The sequence below is a fragment of the Lactuca sativa genome, chromosome 9 (genome assembly GCF_002870075.4).
Source record: "Lactuca sativa cultivar Salinas chromosome 9, Lsat_Salinas_v11, whole genome shotgun sequence".
Lineage (NCBI taxonomy): Eukaryota > Viridiplantae > Streptophyta > Magnoliopsida > Asterales > Asteraceae > Lactuca > Lactuca sativa.
This window is the reverse complement of record NC_056631.2, coordinates 215,266,921-215,282,567: the sequence shown is the minus strand read 5'-3', so window position 1 is coordinate 215,282,567 and position 15,647 is coordinate 215,266,921. Positions and strand designations below refer to the sequence as shown.

Sequence of the window (15,647 nt, the reverse complement as noted above, 5' to 3'; positions counted from 1 at the left end):
TTGAAAATTTTCATACCATGTCCTTAGTTTGAGTTCACACACACCCGAACTGTGCCTGAATCCCTCAAACCAAGGCTCTGATACCAACTTGTAACATCCCAAAAATGCGAGCTAAAAATTTCGTTTTTAAATCATTAATAAAACCAATAATCATCCATCGTCATAATAATAACCAAGGATCATGTATCTCAAAACATCATGTCAATACTGTATCAAAATCATATAAGTAATTATCAGAGTTTAAAAAAATCCCAGGCTAAATTTATGGTGTGTGCCATGCGATCATCCCGAGCCCTTCCCATTGCTAGTGGAAGTACCTGAAACAAAAACCGAAAACTGTAAGCATAAAGCTTAGTGAGTCTCCCCAAGCTACCACATACTATACATATAATCATATATTAGGCCTAGCCCACTGCATCAGGCCCTGCCCGGCATCGGACCGAGGTCCGGCATACTTGGGCCTAGCCCCAGCATCGGGCCCCGCCCGACATCAGACCGAAGTCCGGTATACATATCATGAGCATAACATAACCATATACATAAATATAAACATAACAAGGAAGCTAACATTCCTCAGGCTTGCCCCAGCATCGGACCAAGTCCGGAACACATAATCACATACATGCAAGAATCATGAAGACATCAAGCATACTAACTACATCGGGCCCCGCCTGACATCAGACCGAAGTCCGGAACATAAAACCTACATCGAGCTAACCCCGACACATACAATCATACATAAACGGGCCGACCTTGGTGCCTTAGACCTGTTCCTATAGGAGAAGACTCACCTCTCAAAATGAATACTGAACTCGAGTGAGGAATCCATGCCTGCTGCTCCTGCGAATCTCCGACTATAAATTCCATAATAACACTTAATCAAAAACTGATAACTCTTCATAGGGTAAAATGACCATTTTACCCCTGATCAAAGTCAACGCTCTGGTCACAGTCAACATTCTGGGTTGACCAACTCGTCAAGTCAACCTTTCAACTCCCCGAGTTCTATAACTCACAAATCCTTAAAACGCGATTCAACTCGCCGAGTAATTCCACCGACTCGTCGAGTTATACCGGGCTGCTTAGTCGCGACTTGGCTCATCCACTCGTCAAGTCCTTCTACAGACCCACCGAGTTCTACTAACTGAAATTGGGACAACATGGAACGACTCGTCGAGTTCCCTTATGGACTCGACGAGTCCTTCTGTCTGTTTGGCCATCTTAACAGATTAAGCCCCTATCTTCTAGATCCATGGTCCTTAGCTCGTTTTCCCACTGGAAAGGCCCTTCTAAGGGTAAAGTTTCCAAATTTACCTGTCCATCACTCTTCTTAAAGGGTTTCAACAAAACCCTAATTCTTATAAGACATGAATCTTGTCCAAAAGGCCATAGAATCTCAAATCCACGCATACAAACCTAGATCTAGGGTTTTTGCATCTGTTGGACACCTAAAGCACCAAACTTTCCTTCCATGCATGGTTTTTTAAGGCTAAAAAGATTATAAAATTGCTTATATGCTTGCATGGGGCTTCCATGGTCATAAAGTTTGCACCTTTATGCCATGGAACCCTTTCTAGATCCTAGATCTGAGATATGAGTCACTTGGGACGTCCAAACCCCAAGGACCAAGGTTCTTGACCCAAAACTTTCATAAAATGGACACAAATAGATCTAATAGAAGAATGATCAACTTGGAAACTTGATTACCAGAAAATGTAGCAAAAGGAGTGTAGTTTTTGGATCTACTCCTTCCATCTTGAGTCTTTTATCTTGTACTTCTTCCACAAGCTTCACAAGGCACAAAAACACTCAAAATGACAAGAAATAGCTCAAGCTCACTTATGGTGGATTAGGGTTTTGATAATAGGGCTTGGAGGTGATGGAGGCTGGAATGGAGGCCATATATGATGCTTAAATAGGGTGCAAACCCTAAAGATAATGGTTTCATCCGTCTTGTCCTACTCGTCGAGTTCGAGCTGCGACTTGTTGAGTAGCTCATTAAAACCCCGCGCACAATCTTCCCTTTACTCGACGATTCGGGGCTACCAACTCGTCGAGTCCCTCTTTCAAAATAAATAAATACTTAATTAATTGCATATAGGGAAACGGGCGTTACATATGCGGTTGTTAGGTGTCAATTCAAACAAAATAAATTATCAAAATATAATGAAAGATGAACCAACTTAGACACATTAAGGAATAATATGATGGAAGTAAAGTGCATGTTCTCATGGAAACAAATTATACCAAAGATGTGAAAAATTATGATTGTCACTTAAATGAAATAAACACAATGGTGGTTTTCTTTCTGTTGGTTTGCTTTCAGAAACTATTACTACTAGCATGAAATGTATTAAAAATAAAACATTACAACATAAGGCTTATCTTTGGTTATACTACCATGTATTAAAAATAAATTCAAATAATAAAAAACATTCCAACATAATGATTATCTAATTATAATTTAGTTTATGATCATCAATAATTATGGTGAAATGAACTTATAAAAAATGAATTATATTGAGACGTTACTACAACAAAACGAGTTTAATGCGACCTTTTCACAACAGGTGCATTTGATTACAAAGAAGGTGTTGCCGAGCAAAAATGTTGCACTAAAAGATTTGATGCAACTTTGTTTAAAAAAAAGTTGCCAATTTTATTTAAAAAATGCAAAATTAATACAATTGTTTACTGTTTTGGCTTCATTTACGACAATTACAATATCGAACCAAATAAAGAGAAAATGAAACTTACAAAAATAGTCAACATAGTTTCAAGCTTTGGATAACAAACAAGAACAACTAAATTTCTTGAGTTCACATACACATATGTTCGGACAACTATAATCATCCAAGGGTACACAAAGAAAATGTTAAAAAAATTTAGGGTTCTTTTCGTCTTTTTATTTTTTTATTCACAAGCTAATTTGGTATCAAAGTTGCTCAAACATATTGCAAAAGCTTGAAATGCAGATAAAGGGTACCGATAATCCATAGTGAACATATCTTTACCAACTTTCCCAAACTGCAAAATTACTTTATCATGCTCCGGCTGAGAACCCGAACCACTGGCGGTGGTTGGGTGGCAATAAGTTAAAAGTTCTTGACGGAAGCAATCGTCACCCGTCCCCTGAAATTCAAACACCAACATTGCAACTATTTGTGCCACCTATAGGGCATCTCCTTCTCCTTAGGCAAGGCTGCAACAGCAACGACATCAGTGGCTGCTGCAGCGGTGGCGCTAGCTACATCGGCATACCATTCGTTAAATATGGCGATTAGTTCGGTCTTGATAGATCTGAACATCTATGGAATCATTGCTCTTACGGCGGCTGATACGGGTACTTCTATCCAGTTGTGAATGTTAGTCTCACTTGGTCTTGATCCTTCTGATCCAGAACCTGAAATGGTTCCCCTCATGATCATTAACATTCGGGAGGTATAGACAGGGCTAGATTAATACGAATCTATAAACTATTGTGGGGTAACGATTGATCCTTTCTAGCTTCTTAGTAACCTTATGACTCTTCTTGATTCAAGTATGAACCCTGTATTTCAAGTAGTATGGGCCTTTATGCTACTTTCCATACATATTTATACTTATTCCAAGAGTCATCCCAATGTTTCTAAGTCACTACACTCTCTTATAGACAGGCCTTATCACACACACAATGCGGAAATACGTTGTCAGTGCATGTCTACAGTCGAACCTCACCCTTCTTATTATCTGATGGAGTACCTGAAACCATTTAATATCAACTGGGTAAGCGCTAGGCTTAGTGAGTTACCTCAATATACTATATACCACAATACACATACATGCATACAAATAATGGTTGTATTTTAGACTCACTGCCTACAATCCATTTCGTCTTCAACACGAGTCTACGTATACTTATGGCCTTTATTCCATTTCATAAAACGAGTATATGTGTACTTACGGCCTACATGTCATTTCGTTATCATGAGGGCCTATAGGCTCCCAACCGATTTTTAATTCCGCCATCATCCCCTAACTAATTCATAATAACTTATAAGCATATCAACCATCATGAACATAGATACTATGTATTTGGCTCTATAGGCACACAAAAAACTATACTATGGGCTCTACTCTACTGATTCCTATATCCTAACATACACGAATATATACTAGGATACATAATATAGTGATATGAATTCACCTGGACAGTTGCTCTGACAACTAACAACTGACGATCCTACTGATGGTAATGTACCCGATGAGTATTAACCTTTAATATTACTGCTTATTAGATACTAGGGAAATTTGGCAATGTGGGTTAGAACTATCACTAATCCCAATGAATACTGATTGTTTTATCAAATAAGGAGCAGTCAGGCCAGACAGTTGGGAAACATAGCCTTTTTGAAATCCAACAACCAAGCCAACATGACCATTCTAGTCACCTCTCTCATAAGTAAAGTAAGTGTAGCTTACTTACAGAGAGTACTGTTCATGAGAACCGGGATCTAAGTGGGTAGAACACTGACTCGAGAACTCTTACTCAAAGATTACAACTAGCTAAGCACTCATGGTGTCGCTGGCTAAACTCGAAGGAAAAGGGGCTAAAACTAAGAGAATATGTGCTAGAACTGGAAAAAAAAAATTAAGAGAGTGTTTGAAAAGTTGTAGGAGAAAGAATGAGGTTTGTCCTTCTATTTATATCCGTTTTTAGGGTGCACGACGTGCAAATGGGGTGCACATCGCGCATTTTAAGGTGACGTCTCCCAGCCATTTTTGTGCCACGTGTCAAGCTCTCTGTGGTCCGTGTTTTCACCTTCTAGAAGCGCACGTCGCGCACCACGCTCGGCACAAAACACATATTTTGTAAATTCTATAACTTCTTCATACGGACTCCGTTATTGACATTCTTTTTCAATGCTAATCTCTCAACGAGTAATACAACTTTCTTTAAGCTCCATCGGCTAATTCTGATTTTATTTTTAGCACTTATTTTTATATGATTTAATGATTTTTGCAAAAATCGTAACTCTCTCATAGGACTCCGATTTTTATGTTCCATTTACCAAAATTCTTATCTTAAAGAGTACTATGATTTTCATTTTGGTGACTTTACCCAAAAGTCAACCATTATCTTCGTACCTTTTAACGCTAATAATTTTTTATTATACGGTTGATTTTTATATCTTATAAAATTCATATCTCCTTCATATGAATTCGGATTTCTACAAAATTTATATTTTCGGGATCACTTCGATGTATACATTCAAAGATATATATATATATATATATATATATATATATATATATATATATATATATATATATATATATATATATATGTTTTGGCACACTTATTTTTATGATTTACGAACGATTCGGCTATGATAAAAAAAATGGGTTGTTACATATGAAGAAAGCCCTTTGGTGAGGATATCAACATACTGAGACAAGGAAGGGATGTGAAGTAGACGGATATTACCCATAATGACCTTTTCTCAAATAAACTAAATGTCAAACTCTGTATTTTTAGTGTGTTGATATTGAACCAGATTTTTGGATAAGTAAATTGCACTAACATTATCATAAGGAGGAGCGGGAAATGGTGGATACTAAAGGTCATGTAATAAATTCTAAAACCAACAAGTCTCAATCACGACATTCATAACACCTCGATACTCAGCTTCAGCGCTTCATCTATAGATAGTCCATTATCGCTTAGATAACCAACACAGAAGATTTTGGCCAAGAAAAACACATTACCCATTAGTAGATCATCTATTAGATGGACAACCTACCCACTCTGCATCAGAGTAAGCAACCAGACCACGAGATAGAGTGACATATAGTTGTAAAGCTTGGTCAAATGTACGACGAACATATCTCAAAATACGGTTCATAGACGTGTAATGAGGCTCTCTCGGATCATGCATGAATAAACACACATGCTGAGCCATATATGTAATGTCAGGTCTGGTAAAGGTCAAGTAGTATAATGCACCAACAAGACCCCTATAAAGAGTCGAGTCATAAACTAGAGGTCTGGTGCCATCAAACTTAGCGGAGGTGTTAGTTGGAGTGCGATTGAGTTTGCAGTTAAGCATCTTGGCCAACTCAAGAATCTGTATAACATATTTTGTTGAGATAAAAACATTGCATGACTATCTCTAGTAACTGCAATGCCAAGGAAGTACTTCAGAGATCCCAAATCATACATGGCAAACTCTAAACGTAGAATGGTAACGTCCTTCCAAAAGAGACTGGTGAATGAGGTAGTAAAGACAATATCATCTAAATATGGAAGCATAAGCAATGTGGCTACCTTGTTTGTAAACAAAAGAGAGAAAAATATGATTTGTTGTCTATAAATTCGAAGTTAGTAATGAACTGAGAAAATATATGGTACCATGCCCAAAGGGCATGCATAAGGACATAAAGAGATCACTAAAGAAGGCATACATTATACGGAAATGAGCGGTTGTGAAAACCTAGAGGTTGATGCATGTAAACAGTCTCGTGAACGTGGTCATGAAGAAACGCATTCTTCAAACTTAACTGATGAAAAGGCTAGTGGGGAGAGATAGCCAAGTTGAGAATAATATGAATAGTGACTGGTTTGAAAATCGGGCTAAAAGTCTTGTCACAATCAATATCAGGTCGTTGGCTACGACCATTTGCGACCTTACATGCTTTGTACTGAGATAAAGACCCATATTCATCATATTTATGTTTGAATAAGCAAATACAGTTAACAACATTAGCATTAGGAGGTTAAGACATAAGTACCCAAGTTCCATTAGAAATAAGTGCATTATATTCATCAATCATAACATGATAAAAATTAGGATCTCAAAAGGCTTGAAATCAGTTACGGGTAAGAGACTATGAAGAGGATTCAATGTGAAGATTTAGTTTTTGAATAAGTTTGGAGATGTCGCGTCGAGTAGGGGTAGCCATATGGTAAGTGTTTGTAGGAGGAATGAGAGAAGATTTAATTGTCGAGTGTGATGTTTAGGTTGTATTAAGGAGCGTGGAGGTGGATAGAAGCATAGAGGGGGTGGTATATGTAGCGAGAGTTGGAGAGGGTAACCGAGCGGTAGAGATGGAGACGTCGGTATTGACGGTGGTGTCGGAATAGGCATTGACAGACGGAGGAGTGGACTCAAGAGGGTAAGATGGTTAGTTAGTTTCATTCAACATGTTTTGGTCATTATTAATATGGAGAAAGTCATAATTGGGTTCAAGGTTTCGATTCATCGAACCAAACGGGAAGATGGAGTCGTCAAATATAACATGTATAGAGATAATGATTTGCTTAGTGTGGAGATTAAGGCAATGATATGACATGTGTTGAAGCTTGTGAGAAGTGTTAAGATATGGATAGCAAAGACAACCGAAAACGTGAAGATGAGAGTGGGACATGTGTTTGTTAAACAGTTTGTGAAAAGGTGTATCATGATGTAAATATGTTGAGCAAGTCAGTGACCATATGGATGGCTTTTACCCAATATGTTTAGAAAGTGAGCGGCCATGTGGATGGCTTCCACCCAATATGTTGGAGGAAGGTGCTTGAAACAATAGGGTGTGAACCATATTGCTAATGGTTTGAAGCATGCGTTCAGATTTTCCATTTTGTTGATAAATATATGGACATGAAAAACACATATGAATATCGTGAGTATCATATAATTTATGAAATCGTTAGTTGTCATATTCTTTACCATTATCATATTGGAAAATTTGGATTTCGGTTTTGAATTGAGTTTTTTATATAGGCACGAAATGGTAGGAGTTTGGAAAATACCTTGGATTTCTCTCATAATGGATACACCCAAACAAAATGAGAAAATTAAGCAAGGAACATAACATAGAATTTATGCCATTATTACTTTGCAAGGGAGAAGTTCAAACATCAAAATGAATAAAATGAAATGGAGAACTAGCATGAGTTTGAGATAAGTCAAAAGACAAATAAATGTGCTTGTCAAGTTGACGTACATGACACACTAAATGAGAATCCTTTGTATTACATGAAATAAAATTTTGGGAAACTAAATGTTTGAAGACTTGTTGACCGGGGTGACCGATTCTTAGATGCCAGGTGGATGAGCTAACTAAGATGAAAAATTGAGGAGATGAGAGACCGAATAAAGATCGTCCATGTTGTTACATCGAAGGAGGATTTGACGAGTCCGGTAATCCTTCACAAAACAACCAAATTCATTAAACCCAATAGTACACTTATTATAATAGGTAAATTGTTGCACAAAAGTAAGGTTTTTAATAATCTGAGGCGTAATGAGAACATTTTTAAGGATAAGGTGTGAAAAGGATTTTAGCTAAGAGTGGTGGTACACGTGTGAGTGGCAAAAATACGACATCTATTTCCTACTAAAAATAAAAATTTATTGCACTTATAATTAAAAGACTTAAGTATACATGACTAAACATGAAGATGTGCGGTTGTGCCAGTGTCCATGCATTGATCAACATTGACCAGGTCTTCGATAGTCATGGTGCTAAAATTTATAGAAGAGTTGCAGCTTGATCGGTTGTAACATGAACTTGAACCACTACAAAGCAGTGGGCTGTCCAATGAACATTGTTTGTTGTTGTTGGCCCAGTGGTACAGAAAAAGGATGTTGGGCTGTTGGAACAGGAAAGTCCCAAGGATGATGAGGCGTCGTGTTGTTGTGTTTGACTAGGTCATCAGGTTGTTTCACTTGGCATTGGATGAAGACCATCATGATTATGTGCATGCTTATGTAGAAACGAAAGAGGGAATGTCGTCGCCTAGAAGTACAGATGTTATTCGGGTCGGAACCGGACCGAACCCGAATAACCCGAAAACTGAATAAGGGTAATTGCATGAACCGAAAACCGAATCGATTAACGAATACGGGTTTGGTTCGGTTCGGGCATTAATCGGTTCGGTTTGGTTATTACCCGAATAACATGTACAAGATGATTAAAGACCTAATATAACTGGAAAAAAACAAATAAATTGTATTAGAATTCTATGACCCGAAGAATAGAATAACAATGTACTTTTATACATCAACATAAAACATTAAGAGACTAACATAACACAATAACACATTGAAAGAATAACATTCGCATAGTAGATTAACGTAATGAGAATTAATTTCTTACTTGAGTTTCTTGAGTTGGAGCCCAATGTTCCATGACTAAACAAAGTAGGAATTCGTGAACCCTTAGAAACAGTAAGAAGGGTTGATTTTTGAAAGTTTGAAACAATAGGAAGGATCAACAAAAATTATTTCTAGTTTGGAAATAGATGAGAAGATTGGTAGATTTTGAAATGACGAGAACGAGAGTAGGTTTTTTTCTGTTATGAATGATGAGGACAAAAGTGCGAATCGTGATTTGATTTATGTCGATCAGAGAAAGGGGAGGAGGAATGCTTATTCGGGTCGGGTATTTAGAACCGAATAAGCTCTTATTTGGGTAATCCGAGAACTGAATAAGCATAATATAGATATCTGAAACCCTAATCAAACTGCTTATTCGGGCCTAATTCGGTTCGGTTTGGTTTGGTTCGAGTTTTCTGGACAAATTCTCATCCCTACCTAGAAGAACCAACTTCCCCATTTGTTGCCATTAATCTTCGAAGGAAAAGCGCCTCTACCATGTTGCTATCGACCACCACCCCTGCCACTAAATCTATCGCCTGGTCGTCCGCCTCTTCTCCCACTATTTTGACCGGTATGAGAATTAAAACTTCCAAGATTTGAATTTTGATCCTGGAAATTATGATTTACATTAAGAACGTTAGGGAAGAAAAGGAGTCGGGGTGAGTAACTTGAACCAATTGGTTTTGATTTTGAATCATGTGTTCTTCTTTAAGGGTAAGGATGGAGAGCATCTCTATAAACAACGACAATGGAGATCGTTGGCAAAGAGTAATATCAATCACATACTTAGGGAACACTAATGGGGGCCCTGATGTTATTGAGCAAGTTGGAAAATAGTTTTGATGGAAGAACAGTATACCATGATAGTCGCTGATAACGATATTGCGAAGTTCGTTTTCAAGTTCTAGCACTTTTGCTTCTTTATTTTCCCATAAAAGATATTCAATGGTTTTAGCAGTAGAGTCGTTTTTGGAGAAGGGTTGGAGATAACCCACCATATAACCATTGGTTGACAATAGAGTCCATCTGGATGATCAAAGACAGAATACCTAATGCAGTGAGTTTTGAAAGAAGCTCTCTCTAAGAGTCGTAATTCAACCAATCTAAATCCAAAATGAGAGGGACATAGGATTTGATATTGGTGATTCCATATATCTTGTCATTGGTAATGGAGAAAGAAGAAGAAAATAATAGTAGATGAGAAACACAGGGAGATGTCGACCAGAAAAGAAGAACAAAAGGCAGGGGCGGCTTAACCATTTTAGAGGCTCTAAGAAAACAAAAAATTGGGGCCCTTTAGGAAAGCAAATAGATTCGAACCCAAGACCCTTGGTTTGCTAAACCACCACTTTTACCACTAGGCCAAGCTACAACTTGTCTTTGCAATCCAGGAAATAAGTATATATACAGATATAATTAACATAATAAGATTTAAAATTAGAGGCCCTTTAGAATTGGGGGCCCTAAGCCCTTGCTTGGTTTTGTAAAGCATAGAGCCGGCCCTGACAAAAGGATCGACATGAGTAGGGTTTAGAAAAAAGTATTGATACCATGTTGTTGGTAAACTATTTTCGCATCATGTCAAATATTCATTAACATCAATATACAATATAAAATATAGACATAGGCTAAGGATGCGTGGGCAACTAACACAATGGGCTTCACGACAATTAAAATACAATATATAAATATATATACGTCTAACACATATGTTTATGGTTGTATCTCTTGTTCGAAAATGAGTTAATGACTTCAAAAGGCATCCAACTGTTTTCCATGTATATATTTTGTTACTTTCCTTTTTGTACAACACAATTCCTCAAACGAAATTTGTTTGTATAAAGGATATTGTTATAACTAAATATTTCATGTACTTGCATGCTTATTTGGCATCTACATTCTATGTGAGTTGTTTTTAACCTAATAATTTCTAACAAATGTAATCATCTATTTTTTTTTTTCTTGTGACTTAACAGGGGTGATTTGGAGCAAGGTGGGTGTTTGGTGCAATTTACAAGTCCCTCTTGTCTCATCTTTTTTATTGAAATGTTTTGGTTCATGACGTTAAGGTATCAAAAGTATTTTAGAAATTATTTGTCTCACTACTTCATGGGTCATTTGATGATAACAGGGACTTGTTCCATAAAAATAAAATAAAACAACAACAACAACAATAATAATAATAATAATAATAAGATTTATTCCATGAAGTTTGATAAGTCGATTTTTTGGTGTATAATAGGAGCAAGAAGCTAAAACAGGTTGGATGCAATGTCTTGCCCTTTCTTTTTCCTTATGTATTGTTTGTTTGTTTACGTACTTGCTAGTCCGGTTCAATAATTTATGTCGTTCAAAAAATTGCTAACATATGTACGATGTTGCTTTGCTATATAGGCCATAGCTAACACCTTTTCTTACTCTTTTAAACCAAATTGACAATATTAGTACAATATTGATTGAAGAAGGTAGATACATGTCTTCATCCTCTTATCTATCCAACTCAAATATAGATGTGTGCTCTTTTAAGGGTGTGAAGACTTGATCAAATGTACCTGATCATCCTAATGTAGCACTTAAATGCATATGGAGCATCAGGAATCCTAATGGAGCACTTAGAGGCACATGAAACATTAAGAATCCTAATGGTGCACTTGGATGCACATAGAGCATTAGGAATCCTAATGAAGCATTTGAAGACACATGGAGCATCAGGAATCATGATAAAGCACTTGGAGTTTAGGATGAAGCATCTGGCAGAAGAGTGAAGCGTCAGAAGATGTGTCATGCATCAAGATACGCCACCAAGGATCAAGGTGTGCCACCTTATGGCCATGATGCGCCATCTAGGTGGGCTTGATTAGCTACAGAGTGTTGATGTGTTGCTTATGTGCTACCGGAAGGACGATGCGTCACCAATGGACATTATGCGGTTGTTAGGTGTCAGAATTCAACAAAATAAATTATCAAAATATGATAAAAGATGAACCAACTTAAACACACTAAGGATTAATACGAAGGAAGTAAGGTTCATATCCTCAGAAACAAAATTAACAAATTATACCAAAGATGTTCAAAATTATGATCGTCACTTTACAAAATAAAAACAATCGTCGTTTGCTTTCAAAAACTACTACTACTAGCATGAAATGTATTAAAAATAAAACATTACAACATAAATGTTAATGTTATCTTTTGTTATAGTGTATTAAAAATAAATTCAAATAATAAAAAAACATTCCAACATAATGGTTATCTTTTATTATAATCCAAAGTTATGATCATCAATAATTACGGTGCAACTAACTTATAACAAATGAATTGTATTGACACTTTACTACTACAAAACGAGTCTAATACAACATTTTCACAACAGGTGCATTTGATTACAAAAAAAGTCTCACCGAGCAAAAAGGTTGCACTAGAAGATTTGACACAACTTTGTTTTAAAAAAGTTACCAATTTTATTTTAAAAAATGTAAAATTAATAGAACTTTTTACCGTTTTGGCTTCGTTTACGACAATTACAATATCGAACCAAATAAACAAAATCCATAACATAATTGCATATACGCCAACAACATTAGACTAAATCATATAATACCTCATAAAGATCATTTAAAACAGAGTCCAAAATAGCATCAGGAACTCGTCCATGGATGCACCCAAAAAATGAAACTTACAAAAATAGGCAACATACTTTCAAGCTTTGGATAACAAACAAGAACACCTAAGTTCACATACGCATATGTCCGGACAACCGTTATCATCCAAGGGTACACAAAGAAAATGTTAAAACTTTTCAGGGTTCTTTTCGTCTTTTTTTTTTATTCACAAGCTAATTTGGTATCAAAGCTGCTTAAACATATTGCAAATGCTTGAAATGCAGATAAAGGGTACCGATAATCCATAGTGAACATATCTTTACCAACTTTCCCAAACTGCAAGATTACTTTATCATGCTCTGGATGAGAACCCGAGCCACCAGCTGCCGCTGCCGCCGGTGGCGGCGGCACTGGCGGTGGTTGGGCGGCGATGAGTTGAAAGTTCTTGACGGAAGCAATCGTCACTCGTCCCCTGAAATTCAAACACCAGCACTGCAACTGTTCGTGCCACCTAGGCGCTTTGTTTTTTAACACCAGGGGCATTTTCGACTTTTCACTCTCGGGGACATCGGATGAGGTGGCAGCTCCGATGATCTCGGAGAATCTTGAAGAGCTGAATTCGGTTGACCGGTCAAGGGATTTTGAGAAAGAAATTGACCGGAAGGAGTCTTCTAAGGAGGAGGAGGAAGGAAGGAGGAGCTCCGGTTGACCGGGGACTGAGCCGCCCGGGTCGAGTGATGAGGCGGGGATTGACTGCATGATGCAGTGCATCCTCCGTGGGCCCCGCGTTCCTAACACGTTGAGCTCGTAGGTGATGTGGGCAATGTTGTAGCTGCCACTTGGCACTTTTGGGGAGACTTTTTTGGAGTGGAATCTTCGGCTTGATCTGCCAGGTGGCGGTTGTGTATTGGTGTTGAAATGTGGTGGTTGTGTGTCGTATATTATGAACTTTGTCCCAAGGAAATTTGATCTGAAACATTAACATTGAAATAAAAATGCTGTGCTTTGAAAAAAAAAAAGTAAAATGATTTAATAAAGAAAGAAATGAGAAAGCATGTTTCTATTTCTTGAATTTATTCACCTTAGCTTTCCTATGTAAGTGCTGCTTGATCTTGAAATGTTATCAGGATCCATGGATATGACATACTCTGTGCATGTAGTTCTTCGTGTTCTTTTTGCAGATAGCAAGAACTTTCCATTTTCAACAAGCAAAGCAGCTGTATAACCAATGAGACATTTTGTGTTAATTTTATAAAAAAAATGTGTAATTTTTTTATTTTAAATGTTTTATGTCAATGCTAACCTGGACTAAGACAAAGGTAAAGATGATATGTCAAGTTGGATTTATCCCTTTTGATGAAACATTGAATAGTGCCATCGCGAGATCCAGGCTGAAAGAGAAAAGAAAAAATTGTTGGAAATTATAGAGAAAAAAAAAATACTTAAAATCGTTACATCAACAGAAGCATGTCACAAACCTGTTTCAAGGAAACAGGAAAAGTAATCTTCCCACATGATTCCGGAGTTCTAACAATCTCCTTACACATACTCCTCCAAGATCTACAAACAGCCGCACAAGCAACCACATGTTTTCTAGCAGGCCAACTGCTTTCACTCTCTTCCAATCTTTTAATCACATCAAAAAGAAGCTCAGGTGGGAGATTAGCCCATCGACTGTTTTGAATCACAAGAGCCGAATGATTATTATCACTCAAATCATTAACCGAACCCTGTGATTTCCCTCTGTTATGCCCCGAAAGCCTCACTTCAAAACCGCGCCTCGATAAACTCCCAATTCCATCCCTCACATCGCGAACTATGCTTCTGAAAGACATTAATTGCAAACCAAAGCACGATTTCTTTTTCCCACTGAAAAAAAGCTAAGATTCCATCAAATCTGAACTGTATTAGCCCCAATCAAGATCTGCAAAACCCATGTCGAAAATACCATCAAATTGAAGCTGCTAATTTGCATTTTGAAATCAGAAAGAACATAAATGGAGATGTAAGAAATATAAACGGTGAAAATTTATGGGTTTTTTTTTTTTTTTTTTGTAATTTCGTGTTAAGTGATTCGAGAAAATCAAACACTAGATCCTGTAAGTATCTTCAGACATCACTTAAAAGTAAAACACTTTACTTTTTACTTCAAAAGGCGAAATTAGGGCAGATGAGAATTACAGGTAACATAACCAACATATGATGGCAGATTAGAGATCTTACCTTTGGGAGAAAAGTTGACCTTGAAACCCTTGAAGATGATATGTTAGGCCTGATAATTTTAAGAAGATTTTCTCATAGAACTTTCTACAAACAGGTGGAATGGAAGATTGAAGAAGCAGATCAGAAAGAATAAAGGGAAATTTAGGTCAGACCTCGAAACAAATATATATCACAGACACACACGCATGCTCTCGGTCTGAATCTCTCTCTTCTTCGGACTCAAAGCGAACATTAAATCCAGCTCAACAAACCAGGGGAAGGTGGAAGGAGTGGAAAAAGTCTATGAATATTAAAACATTTTACTTTAGCGTGAGTTACAAAACTTTCCCCTCAACTGATGCTAATTGACATTTTTAGTACTCCAACTATTTCTCTAATTATATTTCTTAAAATGTCCCTTCGTCTCTTTGTTAAAAGGGTCACAACCATAAACAACTTATAAACTATAATGCTATTTCTATTATTTATATATTTTTCCATAATTGCCAAATTGCATTAATAGAACAATATATACATAGTACAAGATACAATGGGATATATAAGGTTGGGCTAATCTAATACACACAACGTATATACACGAGACATATTGTAACGACCCAAAATCAATGGGTAAAAATTTCATTTTTCAATACATTTAAAACACATATATCTTCTAAATCCAAACATTCCAAAAACATGATTA

General features: G+C 36.9%; 1 protein-coding gene across 2 annotated transcripts; it reads right to left on the bottom strand.

The window, feature by feature from the left end:
* Nucleotides 1-12,720: 12,720 nt before the first annotated feature.
* LOC111903437 (tubby-like F-box protein 10) lies at nucleotides 12,721-15,236 on the bottom strand. 2 transcript variants are annotated; one of them, XM_023899210.3, is made up of 6 exons: nucleotides 15,118-15,220; nucleotides 14,966-15,014; nucleotides 14,221-14,666; nucleotides 14,046-14,133; nucleotides 13,824-13,959; nucleotides 12,721-13,712 (listed from the first exon to the last, which is right to left on the bottom strand). In XM_023899210.3, the coding sequence occupies exons 3-6, from the start codon at nucleotides 14,575-14,577 to the stop codon at nucleotides 12,965-12,967; spliced, it is 1,329 nt and encodes a 442-aa protein (XP_023754978.1). In that variant the 5' UTR covers nucleotides 14,578-14,666; nucleotides 14,966-15,014; nucleotides 15,118-15,220; the 3' UTR covers nucleotides 12,721-12,964. The 2 variants fall into 2 exon arrangements, with proteins under 2 accessions (XP_023754978.1, XP_023754977.1); XM_023899209.3 differs by having other exon boundaries at nucleotides 14,966-15,236.
* Between the last annotated feature and the right edge of the window lie 411 nt (nucleotides 15,237-15,647).